Raw genomic sequence first — 17,575 nt, 5'->3', positions numbered from 1 at the left:
GGGTAATTTTCATAAGTGACAGTCACTGACCAATCAGATGTGTTACTTTTGAATAACAGGGCACAAACAAATTAGCAACTCTGCAGCTATTATATAATGATGATGGAGAAATAAAGTTGACATTAAAAGAATACCACATGTAGCTGTTTCATTTCCCTGTGTAATGGTCTCAGAGGGACTTCTTGTGTTTCTTAGGGTGCTGCACTTTTGCAAGTTGTTATTTTGAAAACTACTCTCCCCTCTCCCCAAGTAATTGGAACATTTTATAACTGTATTCCTATGGTGAACTCTTGATAGTTTGGCCTTTCTTTTTCTTTCTATTTTTGAGCCATCTTAAAAAGGAAATACACTCTCTATGTTTCCCATTCTTGGTGACTTTTTCCCCTCCATTTTCTGCTCCCTGCCTCTTCATATCCTCTAAAAATTAAAAGTAAATGTGCATCTCTCCAAATTATCACTCCCCAAATCTCATCTCTTATGTTTAACGGTGGTAAACAGCAATAGTGCAGCAGTGAATACAGGAAATTACTTAAAAAGTGGCCACCTCGGTTCCCGTTGTGGCTCAGTGGAAATGAATCTGACTGGCATCAATGACTGCCAGTCCCTGTGCTCTGTGGGTTAAGGATCCGGCATTGCTGTGATCTGCGGTGTAGGTTGCAGACGCAGCTTTGATCTCGTGTTGCTGCGGCTGTGGCGTAGGCTGGCAGCTACAGCTCTGATTCGACCCCTAGCCTGGGAACCTCCATACGCCGAGGGTGTGGCCATAAAAAGACAGAAAGATAAAAGGGGGGGGCACCTCAATTAGACTTACCACGCATTAGAAGCTTGGATCTGGGGAACTTAAGCACAGTGGCCAGAAAAATCTTAACTTATTTTTATCTGCCCATCCATTTAACTTTTGTTTACATATTTTCCAAAGGTAGCAAATGAGTATGACTCCACTGAATGTGCCATTTTAAGAGGACAGCATTATTGCAGAGTGATGATTCCTGGCAGGGAGCTATGTGTGGCCATGATCATTTTCTGTAGTTACTTCACACAGAACTGACCCAGTACTGGTGGCAGATGTAGAGAACCAATCACCATGTTCAGAAATTACTAATAGTATTAATTTTAAATATGCTGTCAGATTCTCTGAATGTCAAAAATTGAAACAAAGTAGGAGATGCCTGTAAAAGGTCTAGTATAAATAAAAGAGAGCAAGAGAAGCAAAACTAAAGCATTTCTCTTCTGTGCCCCCATCTACCTAAAAAAAATATACATATTCATGCTACCTATGATAAGCTTGTACCCATTTTTATGAGGGAAAATAATGCGATAGGCATCAGGAAAGTATGTAATAAGGAACTAATATTTGGAGTGTATGTTATGATGGCATATCCTTATGGGAACTTTTTGAAGATAGGTAGAAAGAGAAATAAAGAACTAAAAATTGTTCTCTTTTTTAGATTTTTAAAAAATTATGTATTAAAATATCCCGAAATTATACATGTTTTAAAGAGGGTAATTCTATGCTGAAATTCTAGTGACATAAACTTAGTCTTGTGGTTTATTATGTCACAAAAAGCCATTGGTAGAATTATAGGATTACTGAGTTGTGGGTATCTTTGCCTTACACTTTTTTGTTGAGACATCATTTTTGTGTCTACCAGAAAGTTACTTGAGTCAGACAGTGTTTTTGCTTTTTCAGCATCATTACTTACACTGTGCACAGAGAGCTAAGAAAACAAATCTTGGGTCTTAGAAGACAGCAACTGAAAGTCAGTTCTGCCTAAAGTCTCTATCTGGCTAAGATTATTGGATTAGCTCATAGAGTATAGTGTTCAGAATACCTCCCACAATGATACATTTTATTACTATTGCTGTTAAGTCCTGACCTTGTGCTCAGGCTTTGAGAAATTTTGAGGAAGTTGACAACAAAAATAAAGTCATATGGTCTTTAACTTGGGGACTATTTTGCATATGAGGGCTGATTCAGATTTTACTAAGTCAGCACATTGGATATCATCCATGAATGTTGATAATGGAAGGAATACCTTTCCTGTGGTTTCAGTTCTGGCCTGAAAACCTGGGGAAAAACTTCATTTTCTTTTTGCACAAATCAGAAAAACAGATACTGTGCAGTTTCCTTGTTGACCAGACTGATAGTGCTAATTCAGATTTAAGAAATTATCTGAATCTTGGTTTGAGTAGATTTGTGACCTAAATGCAATATTAACTAGATCAGATAGATTTTACATTTTTGACATGCATACCTAGGCTCTCTTTACCATCCCCAATATCCATTAGTTATTGAACTTTAAAAAACTGGTGTTGAATCCTTACAACAATGTTTTATTGCACCAATTTTATAAACTCTTACAGTGCAATATGCGTTATTTTTCAGAGACAAACCAAAGGTTAATTTCTCAAGGTTCATGTTCTTTGTTTTAGCAGCATTTGATGGAGGATCTTTTATATTTCATTTGCAATAGGTAAAAAATAAACCAGATTCCCAATCTTTTTTCTTTTTTAAAGTAAATCATGTACCAAGTTTTTTAGTCCAAATTGTGTAGAGTAAGTTAAACTTAAGTTGCATTCTATTAACCAATATGATTGTATTTCTATAAGTATAGTTATGTTGAAATAAAGTTTAAAAAACAAAAAAAAGGAGTTCCCGATGTTGGTGACATATCTGGAGCACTGGGACTCAGGTTCGATCCCTGCATGTCATAGCTGCAGCTTGAATCTGATCCCTGGCCTGGGAATGCCATACATTGAGGGGTGGCAAAAAAAAGAAAAAGAAAAAAGAAATGTTCGCCTGCCTTTTGAAGGTCAGGAGTTGGAGCACTGGAAGGAAGCATTACTCCTCTGGTAATTTGGGTGGCCTGGAGAAAGCAATGATGAGTGTCTTATGCTACAGGTAGTGCATTACAAAGCATTATCTTCAGTGACTTTCAGGCTCTCCCTTAGCATGGGAGTGCTAACAAAATAGCATTTCAGGAGTTCCTGTTGTGGCTCAGCAGGTTAAGAACTCAGTGTAGTGTCTGTGAGGATGCAGGTTCAATCCCTGGTTCTGCTTGTTGAGTTAAGAATCTGGCGTTGCTGCAACTTGCAATGTACAGATGGGGCTTCACCTGGTGTAGCCATGGCTGTGGCATAGGCCTGCAGCTGCAGCTCCAATTCGACCCCTGGCCTGAGAACTTCCACATGCCACAGGTGCAGCTGTAAAAAAAAGAAAAAAACAAAATAAAGAAAAACCAAATACCATTTCATTTGTTCACATGCCGTGATATTGACAAACCTAGACCTCTCCATAAATTCCTATTGCAGTTGCATTTGCTTTTCACTGCAGGTACAATTTTGACCCCCCCCCCCAATGTATCAGATGGTGGCAACATAGTATCACAGAGCAGCAGAAATTTTTGCTGAATAGAAGTGGTTTATTTGTTGAGGAAATAGTAAAATCCACAGTAGCAAAAGTAGCTGTAGAGAACAAGCAGGTGTCCGTGGATGAAAATTTATTAATTTTTTAACAAAATAACTAAAGTAGCTTTAAAGTGTAGTTTTTTAAAAAGTGATTTTAGGTGCCTAAAAGTTATGAAGATATGAAATAGTAAATGTTAAAATGTACTTTCTGGGAGTTCCCGTCGTGGCGCAGTGGTTAACGAACCCAACTAGGAACCATGAGGTTGCGGGTTCGATCCCTGCCCTTGCTCAGTGGGTTAACGATCCGGCGTTGCCGTGAGCTGTGGTGTAGGTTGCAGACGCGGCTCGGATCCCGCGTTGCTGTGGCTCTGGCGTAGGCTGGCGGCTACAGCTCCGATTGGACCCCTAGCCTGGGAACCTCCATATGCCGAGAGCGGCCCAAGAAATAGCAACAACAATAACAACAACAAGAAAAGACCAAAAAAAAAAAAAAAATGTACTTTCTATCAAATGTTTTCAGAAGATTCAGTTCATTTGAAGCAAAAAATTAAAAATTAAGACATTTATGGAAACATTGCTAAATAAGCAAATAAGCATATTGAGTTTAATTGGCAGAAAATTAACTGGAAATGTTATCAAATAAATAGAAAGCACCCTGAAAATTTCAACAAAATGAACAGAAAAAATTAAAGATGAATAAGATGTGAAAACTTGCCCCTCGGTTATGCCCAAATTACACACATATATGATAAAACATGATGAGTTCCTTGTCTGTAACAATATTCAGGCTCAAACTAGATGAATAATGGGATGTCATAGAATTAAAGGACAGGGGGTGGTTAAAATATTACTTTTTTTTTGTTTTTTGGGGTTTTTTTTTTATTGTTGTTTTTTAGGGCCACACCTACGGCGTATGGAAGTTCCCAGGCTAGGGGTCAAATTGGAGCTACAGCTGTGGGCCTATGACACAGCCACAGCAATGGTGGGATCTGAGCCGTGTCTGCAACCTACACCACAGCTCACAGCAATACCGAATCCTTAACCCACTGAGTGAGGCCAGGGATCGAACCTGCATCCTCATGGATGCTAGTCAGATTCATTAACCACTGATGCATGACAGGAACTCCTTTTTTTTGATTGGTGAGTTTTTAAGACCTGAGACTTGGTGAAACTCAAATTATTTATTTCCAAAAGTTCCCATTGTGGCTCAATGGCTTAAGAACCCTGCTAGTGTCTATGAGAAAGCGGGCTTCATCCCTGGCCTCACTCAGTGGGTTAAGGATCCGGCATTGCTACAAGTCGCAGATAGAGCTTAGATCTGGTGTTGCTGTGGCTGCGGTAGAGGCCAGCAGCGGCAGCTCCAATTCAACCCCTAGCCTGGGACCTTCCATGTGCCACAGATGCGGCCCTAAAAGGCAAATAAAATAAAATAATAAAATAAAATATTTCCAAATTAATTGGAGATAAGACATATGTTATTGAATATAAACATAATTTTGTGCTATTATATGGCCTGCATATTGTCTTAGGCTTTCTTGGTTGAGCTGATGAAATTTGCCTCTTTTCCATCCTTTAAGTCAGATGTTTTCACTAAAGGAGAATACAAATTACTCCACAAAAATAAAAGATTTTCCTTAATTATTCTGGTTGAAGAGAATAGAACTTATCCCTTTATATATCCCCCAAAGCTCATGGAAGTATGAGGAAAAAATTTCCTTTTTTGTCTTTCTTAGGAGAAAATTGGCCCAAGCTAACCCTGAGAAGTACTGCCCAGTTGTTAAGCTTCTATAGATTCAGTGTTCCTAAGGCTGCCCCTCTCCATGATGGATGCATTTTGTAATGGGGATAACAGTTCTGATTTTTCTTGGTTTTGTTTTTAGATTTACTTTATTAAAAAGCAGTTTTAGGAGTTCCCATCCTTGCTCAGTGGAAGTGAACCCAACTAGTTTCCATGAGGATGTGGGTTCGATCCCTGGCTTTGCTCAGTGGGTTAAGAACCTGGCATTGCCTAAAAAAAGAAAGAAAGAATGAATGAATCTGGCATTGCCGTAAGCTGTGGTGTAGATCGAAGACCTGACTTGGATATGGCATTGCTGTGACTGTGGCTTAGGCTGGCAGCCACAGCTCTGATTCAGCAATACAACCCCTAGCCTGGGAACTTCCATATGCCACAGGTGCCAGCCTAAAAAAGCAAGTTTTGGCATTTATAAATAAAGCTGCTGTAAATATTTGTGTGCACAGTACTGATTTTAAGATAAACCATATGTCCTGTGTTCCTGTGATCATTTATCTCTTTGGAAGAAGCCTTAACCCCATGTTTGAAACACCCTATACTTGAGTTAATCAACACTAATCAACACAATGATTTTGATTTTGAGACCATACTAATAATTATCTTATTCATTTTTGTATGAATTAATTTTTATATGAATGTGTGTAGCAAACATTAGCCCCTACTGTGTGCCAGGATCTATGCAATGGAGGATGTGGGTGCAAAAGCTTTTCTGTACACAGAGTCTAGAAAAGAAGACATATATTTAAGTGATTATGCAAGTATACATACATAAGAAATAACATTGATTCTCCATGGCTGAAACATCAGAATAATGAAGTTTTATCTCAGGCTGTGGTCTTTTTTCACAAAAGAGTCAAATGAAATATAAACAGTTAAAAAAATAAAAGGAGTTCCTGTTGTGGCATAGCAGAAACAAATCTGACTAGGAACCATGAGGTTGTGGGTTCGATCCCTGGCCTTGCTCAGTGGGTTAAGGATCCAGTGTTGCCGCGAGTTGTGGTGCAGGTTTCAGATGCAGCTCAGATCTGGCATTGCTGTGGCTGTGGAGTAGGCCGGCAGCTACAGCTCCGATTAGACCCCTAGCCTGGGAACCTCCATATACCATGGGTGCAGCCCTAAAAAGACCCCAAAAAAAGACAATAAAATAAAATAGTTTGTTTAGTGTTAAACATTTCCAAGCTCTTCTCTTTTCTCTTTTAGTTACCCTAACTCTTCTTGCAGCTTTCACCCCCTTTGGTGTTTTTCCTTCCTTGTTTATGTGATCTCCTTCTCAGCATGTATTACTTTTGAAGCTCTTGCATCCCTAAATCCTGTTTCCATTTTGGCATGGCGGATGGGCTTTACTGACAAAACTGGCCAACATCCTTCTCTTGCATCTGTTAAGAGAAGTCATTTTTTAATTGACCATCTTAAATCACCATTTAAGAAATAAAATATCCACATGATAAAGGCATAACAAATAATTATCTGGTGACACATGTTCCTAAACCAGATAAAGTGACTTCCAAGCTTAGGGATCATCTGTAGAACTTTGGTGATAGTTTTGTTGGTCTGGCATCGCTGAATAATTAAACTAATGGGGAGGCCTGTCACAGGCCAACATTTTTAGACTTGGGAGGAAACATTTTCAGAACATACTTTGTAGGATTTGGTTTTGATGTATTCATGAGCAGAGCACTTCATTTGGTGTTATTTCCTTTGCCTATATTTTGTCTCCTAAACTGAGGTAAGTTAGTTTCACCTGCAGTTTTCAGAGTTGAATTGGCTTGCCTCTAAAGACCAATGATTCTTGCAAGTAACGTCCTTTAAATTGTATTAGAGCTTGTTCTACACCTTCCTGAAACCTGTCTCTGTACGGGTGTGTGTTTGAAGAGAAATCAGTCAGAAGCAACATTCTTAAAAGGTTTTTTTGTGTTTTCTTCAGCGCCAGCACTTCAAATATTGCCCGAATAGAAGAAATGGAGAGACTTTTGAAGCAGGCTCATGCAGAGAAGACAAGGCTGCTTGAATCCAGGGTAGGCTACTAGTATCTTTATGCTGGAGGTCAGTGATGTGGTAGTTCAGATGCCCTGCACTTGCCATTGGGTCTCAATAAGCAGCATGGCCTTGGAATAGTCATTCCACCTTTCTTGGCCCCATTTTCTTTTCTGAAAAATAAGGGTTTTAGAGAGATGATTTCTGTGGCTCTTTACTGCTTCACCACTTTTCATAAGGTAAAGTGTATAGAGTGTGGACATAAATTTAAATGAATGCTTTGCATTACATTTTCCCTTCGATAGCCCTTTTGTCTGCCTGCCAGGGAACAGGAGGAATGGCATGTCTCTGCATTCTCCCTGCCTTGCCAGCTTGCCGTAATGACACTATTGTAATATTAAAACTCCCACATTATTGTGACTTTTTTAAGCCAGAAGCTTAACTTCCTTAGGAATCCCCCCAAATGCCTTTGTGTCCTGCCTGAAAGGGCACCTCCTTTCCTCTTCTGATTTCCCCGGATGCTTCCTCTGTAGCTTTGGCCAGGAAGCAACAGAGCAACAACAGGAATTGGAAGGACCAATGGCTGTCAAAAGAAAGGCTACATGTTGTGACTAATGTTGGGTCACAGTTAGTGAGCCTTTTTCATATTAAAAACGGGAGAGTTAAGGTCATTAGTATGAAATGACAGAATAGAATCCCAAGCTGAGTTTCACTTAATATTCCATTGTTAATTAAATGTAATGATTGCACAGGATGATTTTGAAAGCCCCGTGAGCCGTGATTAAGGGTGTCTTAGTTATTCATTGTAAGAGCCTGAGTTATGACACCAGAGACTGTCTAGTGAGAATAATTTTTTTATATTCTTTAAATTCATTCAAGTATAACGGGGATGTCTTAAAATTTGTTCCACATAATGATATTTAGGAACGGGAAATGGAAGCCAAGAAAAGAGCTCTGGAAGAAGAAAAGCGACGCCGAGAACTCCTGGAAAAACGACTGCAGGAAGAAACTAGCCAGAGGCAGAAGTTAATTGAAAAGGAAGTGAAAATAAGGGAGAAACAAAGGGCCCAGGTTGGTGGGTCAATCTGGATGGATTGGAGTAGGTTGCCCCCTGGTGGTCGTTCTTTAGGAGACAGTCATGCTGGGTCAAGATGCCTTTGGCTGTGCTGTAATGGCTAAGAGAAAGATGTGCGTTAATGGGCTAAAAAATGTGTGTTTATTTCAAAACTTATTGGGAACTACTAAGAAAATGAATTTGTTCTTTACTTAAGAGTAGAACATTTTGATGGGAGAGCTACTTTTTCTTCCACCCATTTTTTTTTTTTTTTGAGCAGCTTTGAAAATGCAGTGAATTCATTACTAAAAACAAATGCAGCACCCAGACTAAGTTGGGTGCTGCACTTGTTTTAGCTGAGAAAGAGAAGAGATTCTATTAAGCCATTTCTTGGAAGCAGACACTCCAGAACAGAATACTTTCACTAGTCCCATTTCTTGGTGATGGCATTAATACCTTCGATTTTGTGTTTTTTGGTTTTTTTTCCTAACCAATGTGTTGTCACACATGTCCTCTTTGTTGCACCAGACCACACACATGTGCACAGAATCCCTGAACTCAAGCATAGCTCAGGAAAATCATCCACTTGGTTTAACTTCCTATCTCAGTCATTGCAGAGTTTGAATCTCTGTTCGTGTCTCTAGAACTGCTTATGTAATATATGTGTTCCGAGAAACTAAAATAAAATTTTATTAAGTGCCATGTCATTTTAAAGTTCAAAGCAAGTTTACCAAGACTTAGTAGACTTAAAGGTAAAAGATAGCAATTCCCTTATTCTTTACAGTTGCTGGCAGTTTGAAGTACAGCAGTGAGACTCTCCTTTAAGACTGGGTGCTTTGAGGTCTCAGTAAATCTGTGACATCTGTGTAGATTCAAAATACCATGGAATCAAGGGCAGAACAAAGGAAAAATACAAAGTAAAACTTGTTCATTTTATTTTGTTATGCCAAACCTCTGTCAAATTTTGATTTGCAGTAAAGGTCAACCATGTCTGTTTGGTATCTGAGGCCAAACCAAAAGGCACAATTCTATTTTAATCCTAATTATAAGTTTTACTTCCAAGTGTATGATTAGGTTATTTTCCCCCAGGGCAAAGGGATAGGGTAATTTAAAAGGATAAAATAAAAGGCCATTCTGGAAATATTACTCGTAGTGCTGTGTGCTTCCTAGATTAGATGAACTTCTACTCCAGCCATAGTTAAAATAAAAGACGTCTAGGTACACCTCTTTAGTGTCTGGTCCTGGACAGGTTATTGGACAAAGCTTTGATTCCACTTCTTATTTTTTTAAGACATACATTTCTGCCCTCAATTTCTATCAGAGAGTGTTTTCAAGCCAACACTTACATCCATACCTGGGGAATCAGATAGGGGTTATACTTACAAAATAGTGTTGAGTCAATTATGTCATGTCTGAAGTTATTTAAGGAGAAGTCTTGTTGAGTTATGGCAGAGAGAACTCCTGCAAACTTCACAGTGGAGGCATCTTCCTCTCTAAGGAGAAGCCCAGATAACTTCACACCTAATTTTCATGTGTTTTTAAGTGCTAAGTTCCTCTTTTCAAGCTAAGAAAAATGACATGTTTCCATTTTCTCATCTGGCCATTTCAAGGGATAGACTCTGTTGGCCTGAGTTTATCCATATTTCCCCCGACATGTTCTAGCATCCTTCTTCAGTAGCCATCCACTGTTTAGATTCCAAATGGCAATGTCTAAGTTCTCATAGTCACATGGACATTTTAACACTCAGGCTTTCCAATTCATCCTCACTTCTAAACATCTGTGACCTAAAACAAAACGAATAATTAGCTGTAGACGACCTGGGCTTATGCTTTTCCAGGCTTGACCTCTGACCCACTGGGCTTGTGCTTTTCCAGGCTCGACCTCTGACCCGCTATCTGCCCGTCCGGAAGGAAGACTTTGATTTGCGGAGCCACGTAGAGACTGCTGGCCACAATATTGATACCTGTTATCATGTGTCAATCACAGAGAAGACCTGCAGAGGGTTCCTCATCAAAATGGGTGGAAAAATTAAAACTTGGAAAAAGCGTTGGTTTGTCTTTGATCGGAATAAGCGCACCTTCTCTTATTATGCAGGTGGGTAATAAAAACAACAACAACAACAACCCTGAGTGGTATATTCAAACTAGGAACCCTCTATTGAAGAGGTTAAAGAACAAAGGCAATAAAATTCAGTATAAGTAAGTAATAGAATCAATGGCAATATTAGCTTGATAGATGTATATTATTTTTTAGACCAAAATATTTCTTAAACCATGAGACCAGGAAAAAAAAAAAAAAGATTTCTATTTATGTCTTTATGGTCCTATGCCCTATATAAGTTACACACAATTAGGCAGCTTAGCTGACAGTCATTCAACCATAGTTTATAAACTAGAATGGCAGTTTAAGCAGAGAGTAAAACTCATCAATGAACTAGTGAATGAGTAAGTATTTATCAAGTGACCGGAGTATATTTGGATTATTTAAATGCTAGATTATGAGAACCATTTACATTTAGATCTCATATGAAATATGTCCACCTTCAGCATGAGTACAGTTATGACTTTTCAACTGCTGAGTGAAGGTAGCATCAGACTAGAGATTATGAAGAGACCCTGCCTTGGGGTGACTGTATCGACATTTATGAGCATTGTCAGGAATTGTTACAAAGTGTATCAGTGTAATAAATACAAACTAACTCCAGTCACTTAATCTGTAGTGTGAGGTCAGAATATGTTTATGAAGAGAGCTGTAAGAAACCAAGAAGCATGTGGAAGAAGGAAGACTGGCTGTGGAGCTCCAGAATGGGGGTGAGAGGGTGGGTGGCATGCCTTTCACCCAAAGAGTTAGGGGCTCTTTGGGTGGGGTTCCAGTTGCTATGGGGGCGAATGGCCTGAAGCAAATGGTTACCCCTCACAGGTTCCCTGCTTGCTTCCCTAGGGCTTTCTGACCTTGGGTTTTATAAAAATCCAGAGACAATTTCTTCAGTTAATACAATAGAAAAGATGCCTGTGTAATAAGAAATGCCAATTTAGTGTCTGCAGAATACATAAACAAAACTTGGCTGTGTGCTAGTCTCCATAGACAACCTCAGCCAGAATTTTCCAAAAACTAAATTTGAAAATAACCCTGACCAAACAGCTTCAGTCTTCTCTGCTTCTCTTCCCGGGGAGCCATTTTTCATTCTTTCATCTGTCAGCCATGTGAGGGGTTCAGTGCTTCTGACCCGTGTAAATGCATGTTTCCAAATTTACACCTTTTGGTAACTCATTTTCAAGTTTTTTTTTAATACCAAAACCTTTTTGGTTTATGAAAGATTACTCTGAACCTTAATACATAAAACAGACGAAAATGATATTTAATTCAGGTTTTGGATATTTACACATAAGAGACCTAGTTTGACCACTGCTGTCTCTTTGGCGCTGTTTACAACCATCATCAGCTTTGCCAGCTCCCCCCATCACCAACCCCACTCTTCCCAGACACCACTAAGCACAGGAATGGATCAGCCCACAGGCCTGTCCTGCAGATTGTAGTTCAGGCTGGTCTTGATCCCATGGCACCAGGCCCGTTCAGCTTGTCAGCAAGGTATGTCCATGTGTGTAAAGGGCCGAAAGCTGGAGCTTTAGGTCTCCCTGTGGACCAGACCCCTGGCCTCTGTGCTTGGCTTCCCACATATTAACTGGGTAACTTTACAAGAGTCTCTGAAAAAACCAAAGAAGAGAAAACATCTGTAAATTGGTAGGATAATGCTATTGAGACAGAATGGTTAGCACTATCTCATCAATTCAGCATAGCATTATTGATTCTGTCAGTTTCACCATGTGCTTGTGAGGCCTGTATTTTTCAGATTCTTTCTCGTCGATAAAGTGCCCTACAAACCAAAGTTTTATGCCCCAGTTTTCTGCCTGCTTTGACACACTGTCAAGGTTTACTTTTATCTTCAGAATTTATTTTACATTGGTTTCCAGAAAGCTAAGTATTGTTGTTATCCCATGCATTATTGCAGGGTCTTTCACACCAGATGTGTGAAAGACACGCTGACCTTCTTGTTCACAGAAAGTGGTGAAAACCCACTAAACATGGTATTAATTAACCCAGTGTTTCCCTAGGAAAAGCAAAAATAAACACAAAAATATGGTCTACAGTCAAATAAGGAAATTCTGCGTTAAATGCAATGACACTGGTTTATTTTCTGCTAAAATTCTAGGAGCTGTTTTTTTTTTTTTAAACTAGATTTTTATTGTTGTTGTTAGAAAAAGAGGACATTCACTTTAGTAAAAACTCAAAATAGAACTAGGTCTATATAATGAAGGTGGGTTTCTTTCCCATGACAAAAGTTCTAACCTTCTCTTTAACACTGGTCAGTCTGAAATATTCTTTCAGATTTTTCTCTACTCATTTTCATATATGTTTCAGTATATATAGGTATTCTTTTGTCTTTAATACAGTTAGGACCAAATTATTCACTCTGTTCATACCTTTCTTCACATAACAATATTTCCAGCTTTTTCTGTAATGAGCACATGTAAATTTACCTCAGTCTTTTCCGTGGCTGTGTAGATTCCAGTGCATGGCTGGCCACTAATTGTTTCAGTTCCCTATTAAAGTTCCAGTAGATCTTTTGCAACGTTTTGCTCAAACGAACACAAGTCCATGTGTACATCCATGAGTAGCTCTTATAGGATACAGTTTTAGAAGCCCAATTGCTGAGTAAGGGGATTTTAGTATTTTTAATTATGTCTGTTTTACTAAATTACCTCCCCAAAGAGGCTTTCTTATTTGCATTTCCATCAGCATGGTAATCTCTTTCTCTGCATCCTCATTATGATTTTGAGATTCTTTAATATGCTTGCATGCATTATGATCTCTGCAAGCTTAAATTATAAAATATCTTAAGAACTTATTGGTCTTTTTAGTCACCAAAAAGTGATGCTCTTTGTTTGGTGGGTGGTTTGGTTGTTTGTTTTTGTTTTGTTTTATGTTTAGTTTGGTTTTTATGGCAAATCTGCTGAAATCATTGGAAACACTCTGGAAAACTCTGCATTGAAAGGTCATTAAATTATTGACATGAAGCTCTGGTGGGAACAAGATAAGAAAAATCAAGCATGCTAGACAAGTAATTTGATAGAAAAGAAATACAAGTAGACTTTAATTATAAGTCTAAAAACACATTTGTTACAAATTTCATTACAATAGATCTGTGTGTTAATATTTTCATTACAACTATTGTCTTGGAGAATATGCGGAAACAATTTGTTATCAATGTCAATGGTGTTTATACTTTGCGTGCTAACCTGACAGGATTCTGGGTCATCTTTTGACTGCTAATTTGGTAAAGAGCTTTGGACAAAGTCATTTAGCCCCTTTGTTTAGGGCTGATAATTTTAACCTCTCTTTTTTTTTTTTTTTTTTTTTCCTTTTTTAACCATAGAATAGGGCTAATGTACTAACCTAGATTGTCTGAATTAATCTTAGATAATTTAAATGCTAGATAAATATTTTGGTGTTCCCATTGTGGCTCAGTTCCTGTTGTGGCTCAGTGCTTTAAGCACCCAGCTAGTATCCTTGAGGATGTGGGTTCAATCCCTGGCCTCGCTCAGTGGGTTAAGGATCCGGCGTTGCTGTGAGCTCTAATGTAGGTAGCAGGTGTGGCTTGGATCTAGCATTGCTCTGGCTGTGGCATAGGCTAGCAGCTGCAGCTCAGATTAGACCCCTAGCCTGGGAGCTTTCATATGCCGCAAATGCACTCCTAAAAAGCAAAAAGCAAAAAAAAAAAAAAAAAAGATAAATATTTTAATGATGATAATTATAATGAAATTGTAATTTTTCCTGTCCATCAGTGGTGATAAAGTATTTGTTTTAACACATCTTCCATTGCAGACAAGCATGAAGCTAAATTAAAAGGAGTAATATACTTTCAAGCCATTGAGGAAGTATATTATGATCACCTCAAGAATGCTAATAAGGTAAACATTGAATTTCAGATTCCTGCAGTTTGAATGCCTAATTAAATTGAAGAAGATAGATTTTTTTTGAATTCTGAGCAATTTAGATTTGTTATTCTGACATGATGGAGATGATCAGAATGGTGTTGGAAAAGTAAACAAAGCAGTAATTAGTGGCAGCTCATCTTTTTGTTAAAAAAAATAATGTCATGAAAAAATGAAATATTCTGGATACGTTGGTTTAGGAAACACTGCTAAGTAACTCTTTGCTGAGATTCTAAGAAGGAGCTGTAACCTAGTTATGAGGAAGCATCTTAGTAGGGTTAACAATAACACTTATTGAGCAATTTATCATGCACCCACTATTAGTTAGGTGCTCTGCTACAGCTTTACAAAGTAGCTTCTAAGACAACAGGTGAGCTCTTTGTGAGAATTCTTGTGCAGAAAAGCCAGAAAGATGGTCAATCTTGAGGAAAATGTTGAGGGCAAAGGTAACAGGTTATATTAGAGCTAAAAAAAAAAAAAGTAAAAGCAGGAGTTCCTGTTGTGGCACAGTGGAAATGAATCTGACTAGGAACCATGAGGTTGCAGGTTCGATCCCTGGCCTTGCTCAGTGGGTTAAGGATCTGGCGTTGCTGTGGCTGTGGTGTAGGCCAGCAGCTGTAGCTCCGATTCGACCCTTAGCCTGGGAACCTTCATATGCCATGGGTACAGCCCTAAAAAGCAAAAAAAAAAAAAAAAAAAAAGGAAAACATAATGGCTACATAGATTTCTATGAATTGGCACTTTTGAAAAGAAAGAAGCCTTCACATAGCTCATATTATATTTAATGTTATAAAGACATTTGTTTTACATTCTTTTCCTTTTTCAATTTTTTAGAGTCCTAATCCATTACTCACCTTTAGCGTCAAGACACATGACAGAATCTACTACATGGTGGCCCCATCGCCAGAAGCCATGCGGATCTGGATGGATGTTATAGTTACTGGGGCAGAAGGTTACACTCACTTCTTGTTGTAGTGAACTGACACAACAGTGCGCTTCAGGGCCAACTGCAATAATCTCTTCCAAGAATGAAGCCATATTCAATCCCAGGTGGAAAGACCCAACAGACCCATTGCTTTAACTGTATACTCAGAACTGCTTTTGTGTGAACAAAAGTCACTTGTAAAAGAGAAAGAAGGGGTTTTTCAGTTCAAAGCTTGACCATGAATAATTCAAAGCTTGATCATAAATAGCAAAAGAATTGACATGCCTATGAAAACACCATTTTGGTAAATAGCATCACTTATAGGGGCATTTCTTATAAACTATTTTTCATCAATTATTGATTTTGGTGAAATAAACCAGTTACAGAATGTCTATATATACTTGGAAATACGAAATTATTTTAGCACCCAAATTTTTGACATTGACATTATTGGCAATCAACTGGCTTTTAAAAAAAAGTATTTTTGCTGCATATTATTTTATAAATATAAATAAATAAGGGCTTGAAGGGAATATATTTTAGGAGGCGTTTTGTCCTAATTTTTAAATTCTACACCTAAACCAAAGACTTGACATGACTTCTAACAGCAGTAGTTTCAAGTGATGAACTGCACTTAGTGTTACTCTACATTTTAAAATGGTACTTTGATGCCAACAAGTGCCCAGGAAGCTGACTTTGAAGAGTCACCACCAGCCTAATCTACTATATAAATGGCAGTCCACTTTTGGTAAAAGAAGAAAGAATAAAAAGCTATGTGTTTTAAGAAGAAACAGTCTTAGACATTCTGTCACCCTTTGGCAATTTAAAGAAAATATTTAGGAGCTGTTTTGCTGAAGATTTCTCCATTCCCAGTGCTGAGAATAAAGGCAACTAGTAGCGATTCCTTTAGATTGTCTGATTTCTCTTTGTTATGGAGTATACCTGTTAATTGCAGCCTCGAATGATGTAACTATGAAATCAGAGCTCTTTGTTCACCAAAGAACAGACCAATTAAAATACTTATTTACAGAAGTATTGTAGTTCTATTAAAAGGCAAATGAAGTTCAACTTAATGTTCTCTATAATGTACTATTTTATTATGTTTTTTCTTCACAATTAGCCTTTGTTTTTTAGATTTAAATTAATTTTTGTTGAATGAAATGACTTCAGGCAAGTCTCCTTTATAATGGTTTTTCAAATGCCATTCATCCTGGTTTGTCATGTTGTGTGTGTTTGTAAGTATGAATGTACTTTTTCCAGAAGCTTGGCAAATGAATAGAAGTGAAAAGTAATGATGTTATTTACCAATACAAGTGAAATGATTAAGTTAAAAGTGTCTACAAAGTCTTTGTTAGGCCTGACTGGGTACAATTTTTTTTTTTTTTAATTTGCAGTGGTTTGTGTACATGTTGCCAATAATAAGATTTTGCAACTGGATGACACATGATTTTACTTGAACAGTAAAGGACAAAATCACAATTGCAGAACACATGTTTATAATCTGCCTTTTCAGAGATCATCCCCAAACCCTGTAATGATCTAAGAGAGTGAAATAACAATTGCTAAAGTTTTGTTGGTTAATGTAAAGCTATAACTTTTCTAAACTGTACTTTACTTGCTTCATCGAATTGTAAAGATATTCTAATCAACTTTATATCTTGCATGATGTAGTAAACCTTTTAAATGTGTGTGTTAAAATATGTTACTTTTGGATTAAGATGTTGACCAGATTTCACATTTGAAAATATACACTCATCTCTCATCAGGAAGTTAACTATTGGTAACATGACAGGGGGTGGATTAATCAGCAAAAGTTGATTGTAGAATCTTTGTAAAGGTTGTCGTGTACTAACATTATGAATTGTAGTTTATGAACTGAAGTAATCAGAAATATCTCTGGTCATATTGCTGTTGCTAACAAAATGAGATAACCTTTGAAAAATCTGACATTTTACTGTCTTTTTGCATGGATGCAATTATTACTGGGAATTGAAGGGCTGTGTTTATTTATTCTTTTCTCTGATGGGGAAAAAACTCACACAGGTGTGACGTTAAAGTTCTGGGGATGGGTGCTCCTGTTGTGGCTCAGTGGTTTAAGAACCCAGCTAGTAACCATGAGGATGTGGGTTCGATCCCTGGCCTCATTCAGTGGGTTAAGGATCTGGTGTTGCCATGAACTGTCATGTAGGGCTCAGATTCTGTGTTGCTGTGGCTATGGCACAGGCCGGCAGCTGCAGCTCTGATTAGATCCCAGGCCCATGAATTTCCATATGCTACAGGTGCAGCCCTAAAAACCAAAAAAAAAAAAAAAAAAAAAAGAGCCCTAGGACTTTACTTGGTGGGGACATCTTTTGTCCTTGAATTAATTAAGGCAGCAGATTTCAGAGAAAGAAACTGCCCTCAGCAATATAGTCCATTCATACCT

The 17,575-nt window shown here is 38.0% G+C and overlaps 1 protein-coding gene across 50 annotated transcripts in view; it reads left to right on the top strand.

The window, feature by feature from the left end:
• PHLDB2 (pleckstrin homology like domain family B member 2) overlaps positions 1-17,092 on the top strand; it is a 248,227-nt gene extending 231,135 nt beyond the window's left edge. For all 50 annotated transcript variants that reach the window (XM_084991344.1, XM_084991333.1, XM_084991331.1 and 47 more), the window contains 5 exons: positions 7,128-7,218; positions 8,102-8,248; positions 10,107-10,326; positions 14,116-14,201; positions 15,060-17,092. In XM_084991344.1, coding sequence (XP_084847470.1) covers positions 7,128-7,218; positions 8,102-8,248; positions 10,107-10,326; positions 14,116-14,201; positions 15,060-15,200 — 685 coding nt within the window. In that variant the 3' untranslated portion in view covers positions 15,201-17,092. The remainder of the gene's footprint in view (positions 1-7,127; positions 7,219-8,101; positions 8,249-10,106; positions 10,327-14,115; positions 14,202-15,059) is intronic.
• The last annotated feature ends 483 nt before the right edge of the window (positions 17,093-17,575 follow it).

The sequence above is a fragment of the Sus scrofa genome, chromosome 13, assembly GCF_054392235.1.
Source record: "Sus scrofa isolate SSC_HxYL_T2T_F1_AM1 chromosome 13, Sscrofa_HxYL_maternal_Yorkshire_Landrace_v2.0, whole genome shotgun sequence".
NCBI classification, from domain to species: domain Eukaryota; kingdom Metazoa; phylum Chordata; class Mammalia; order Artiodactyla; family Suidae; genus Sus; species Sus scrofa.
The sequence above is the reverse complement of the archived record's forward strand: the minus strand, read 5'-3'. Positions and strand labels throughout refer to the sequence as shown.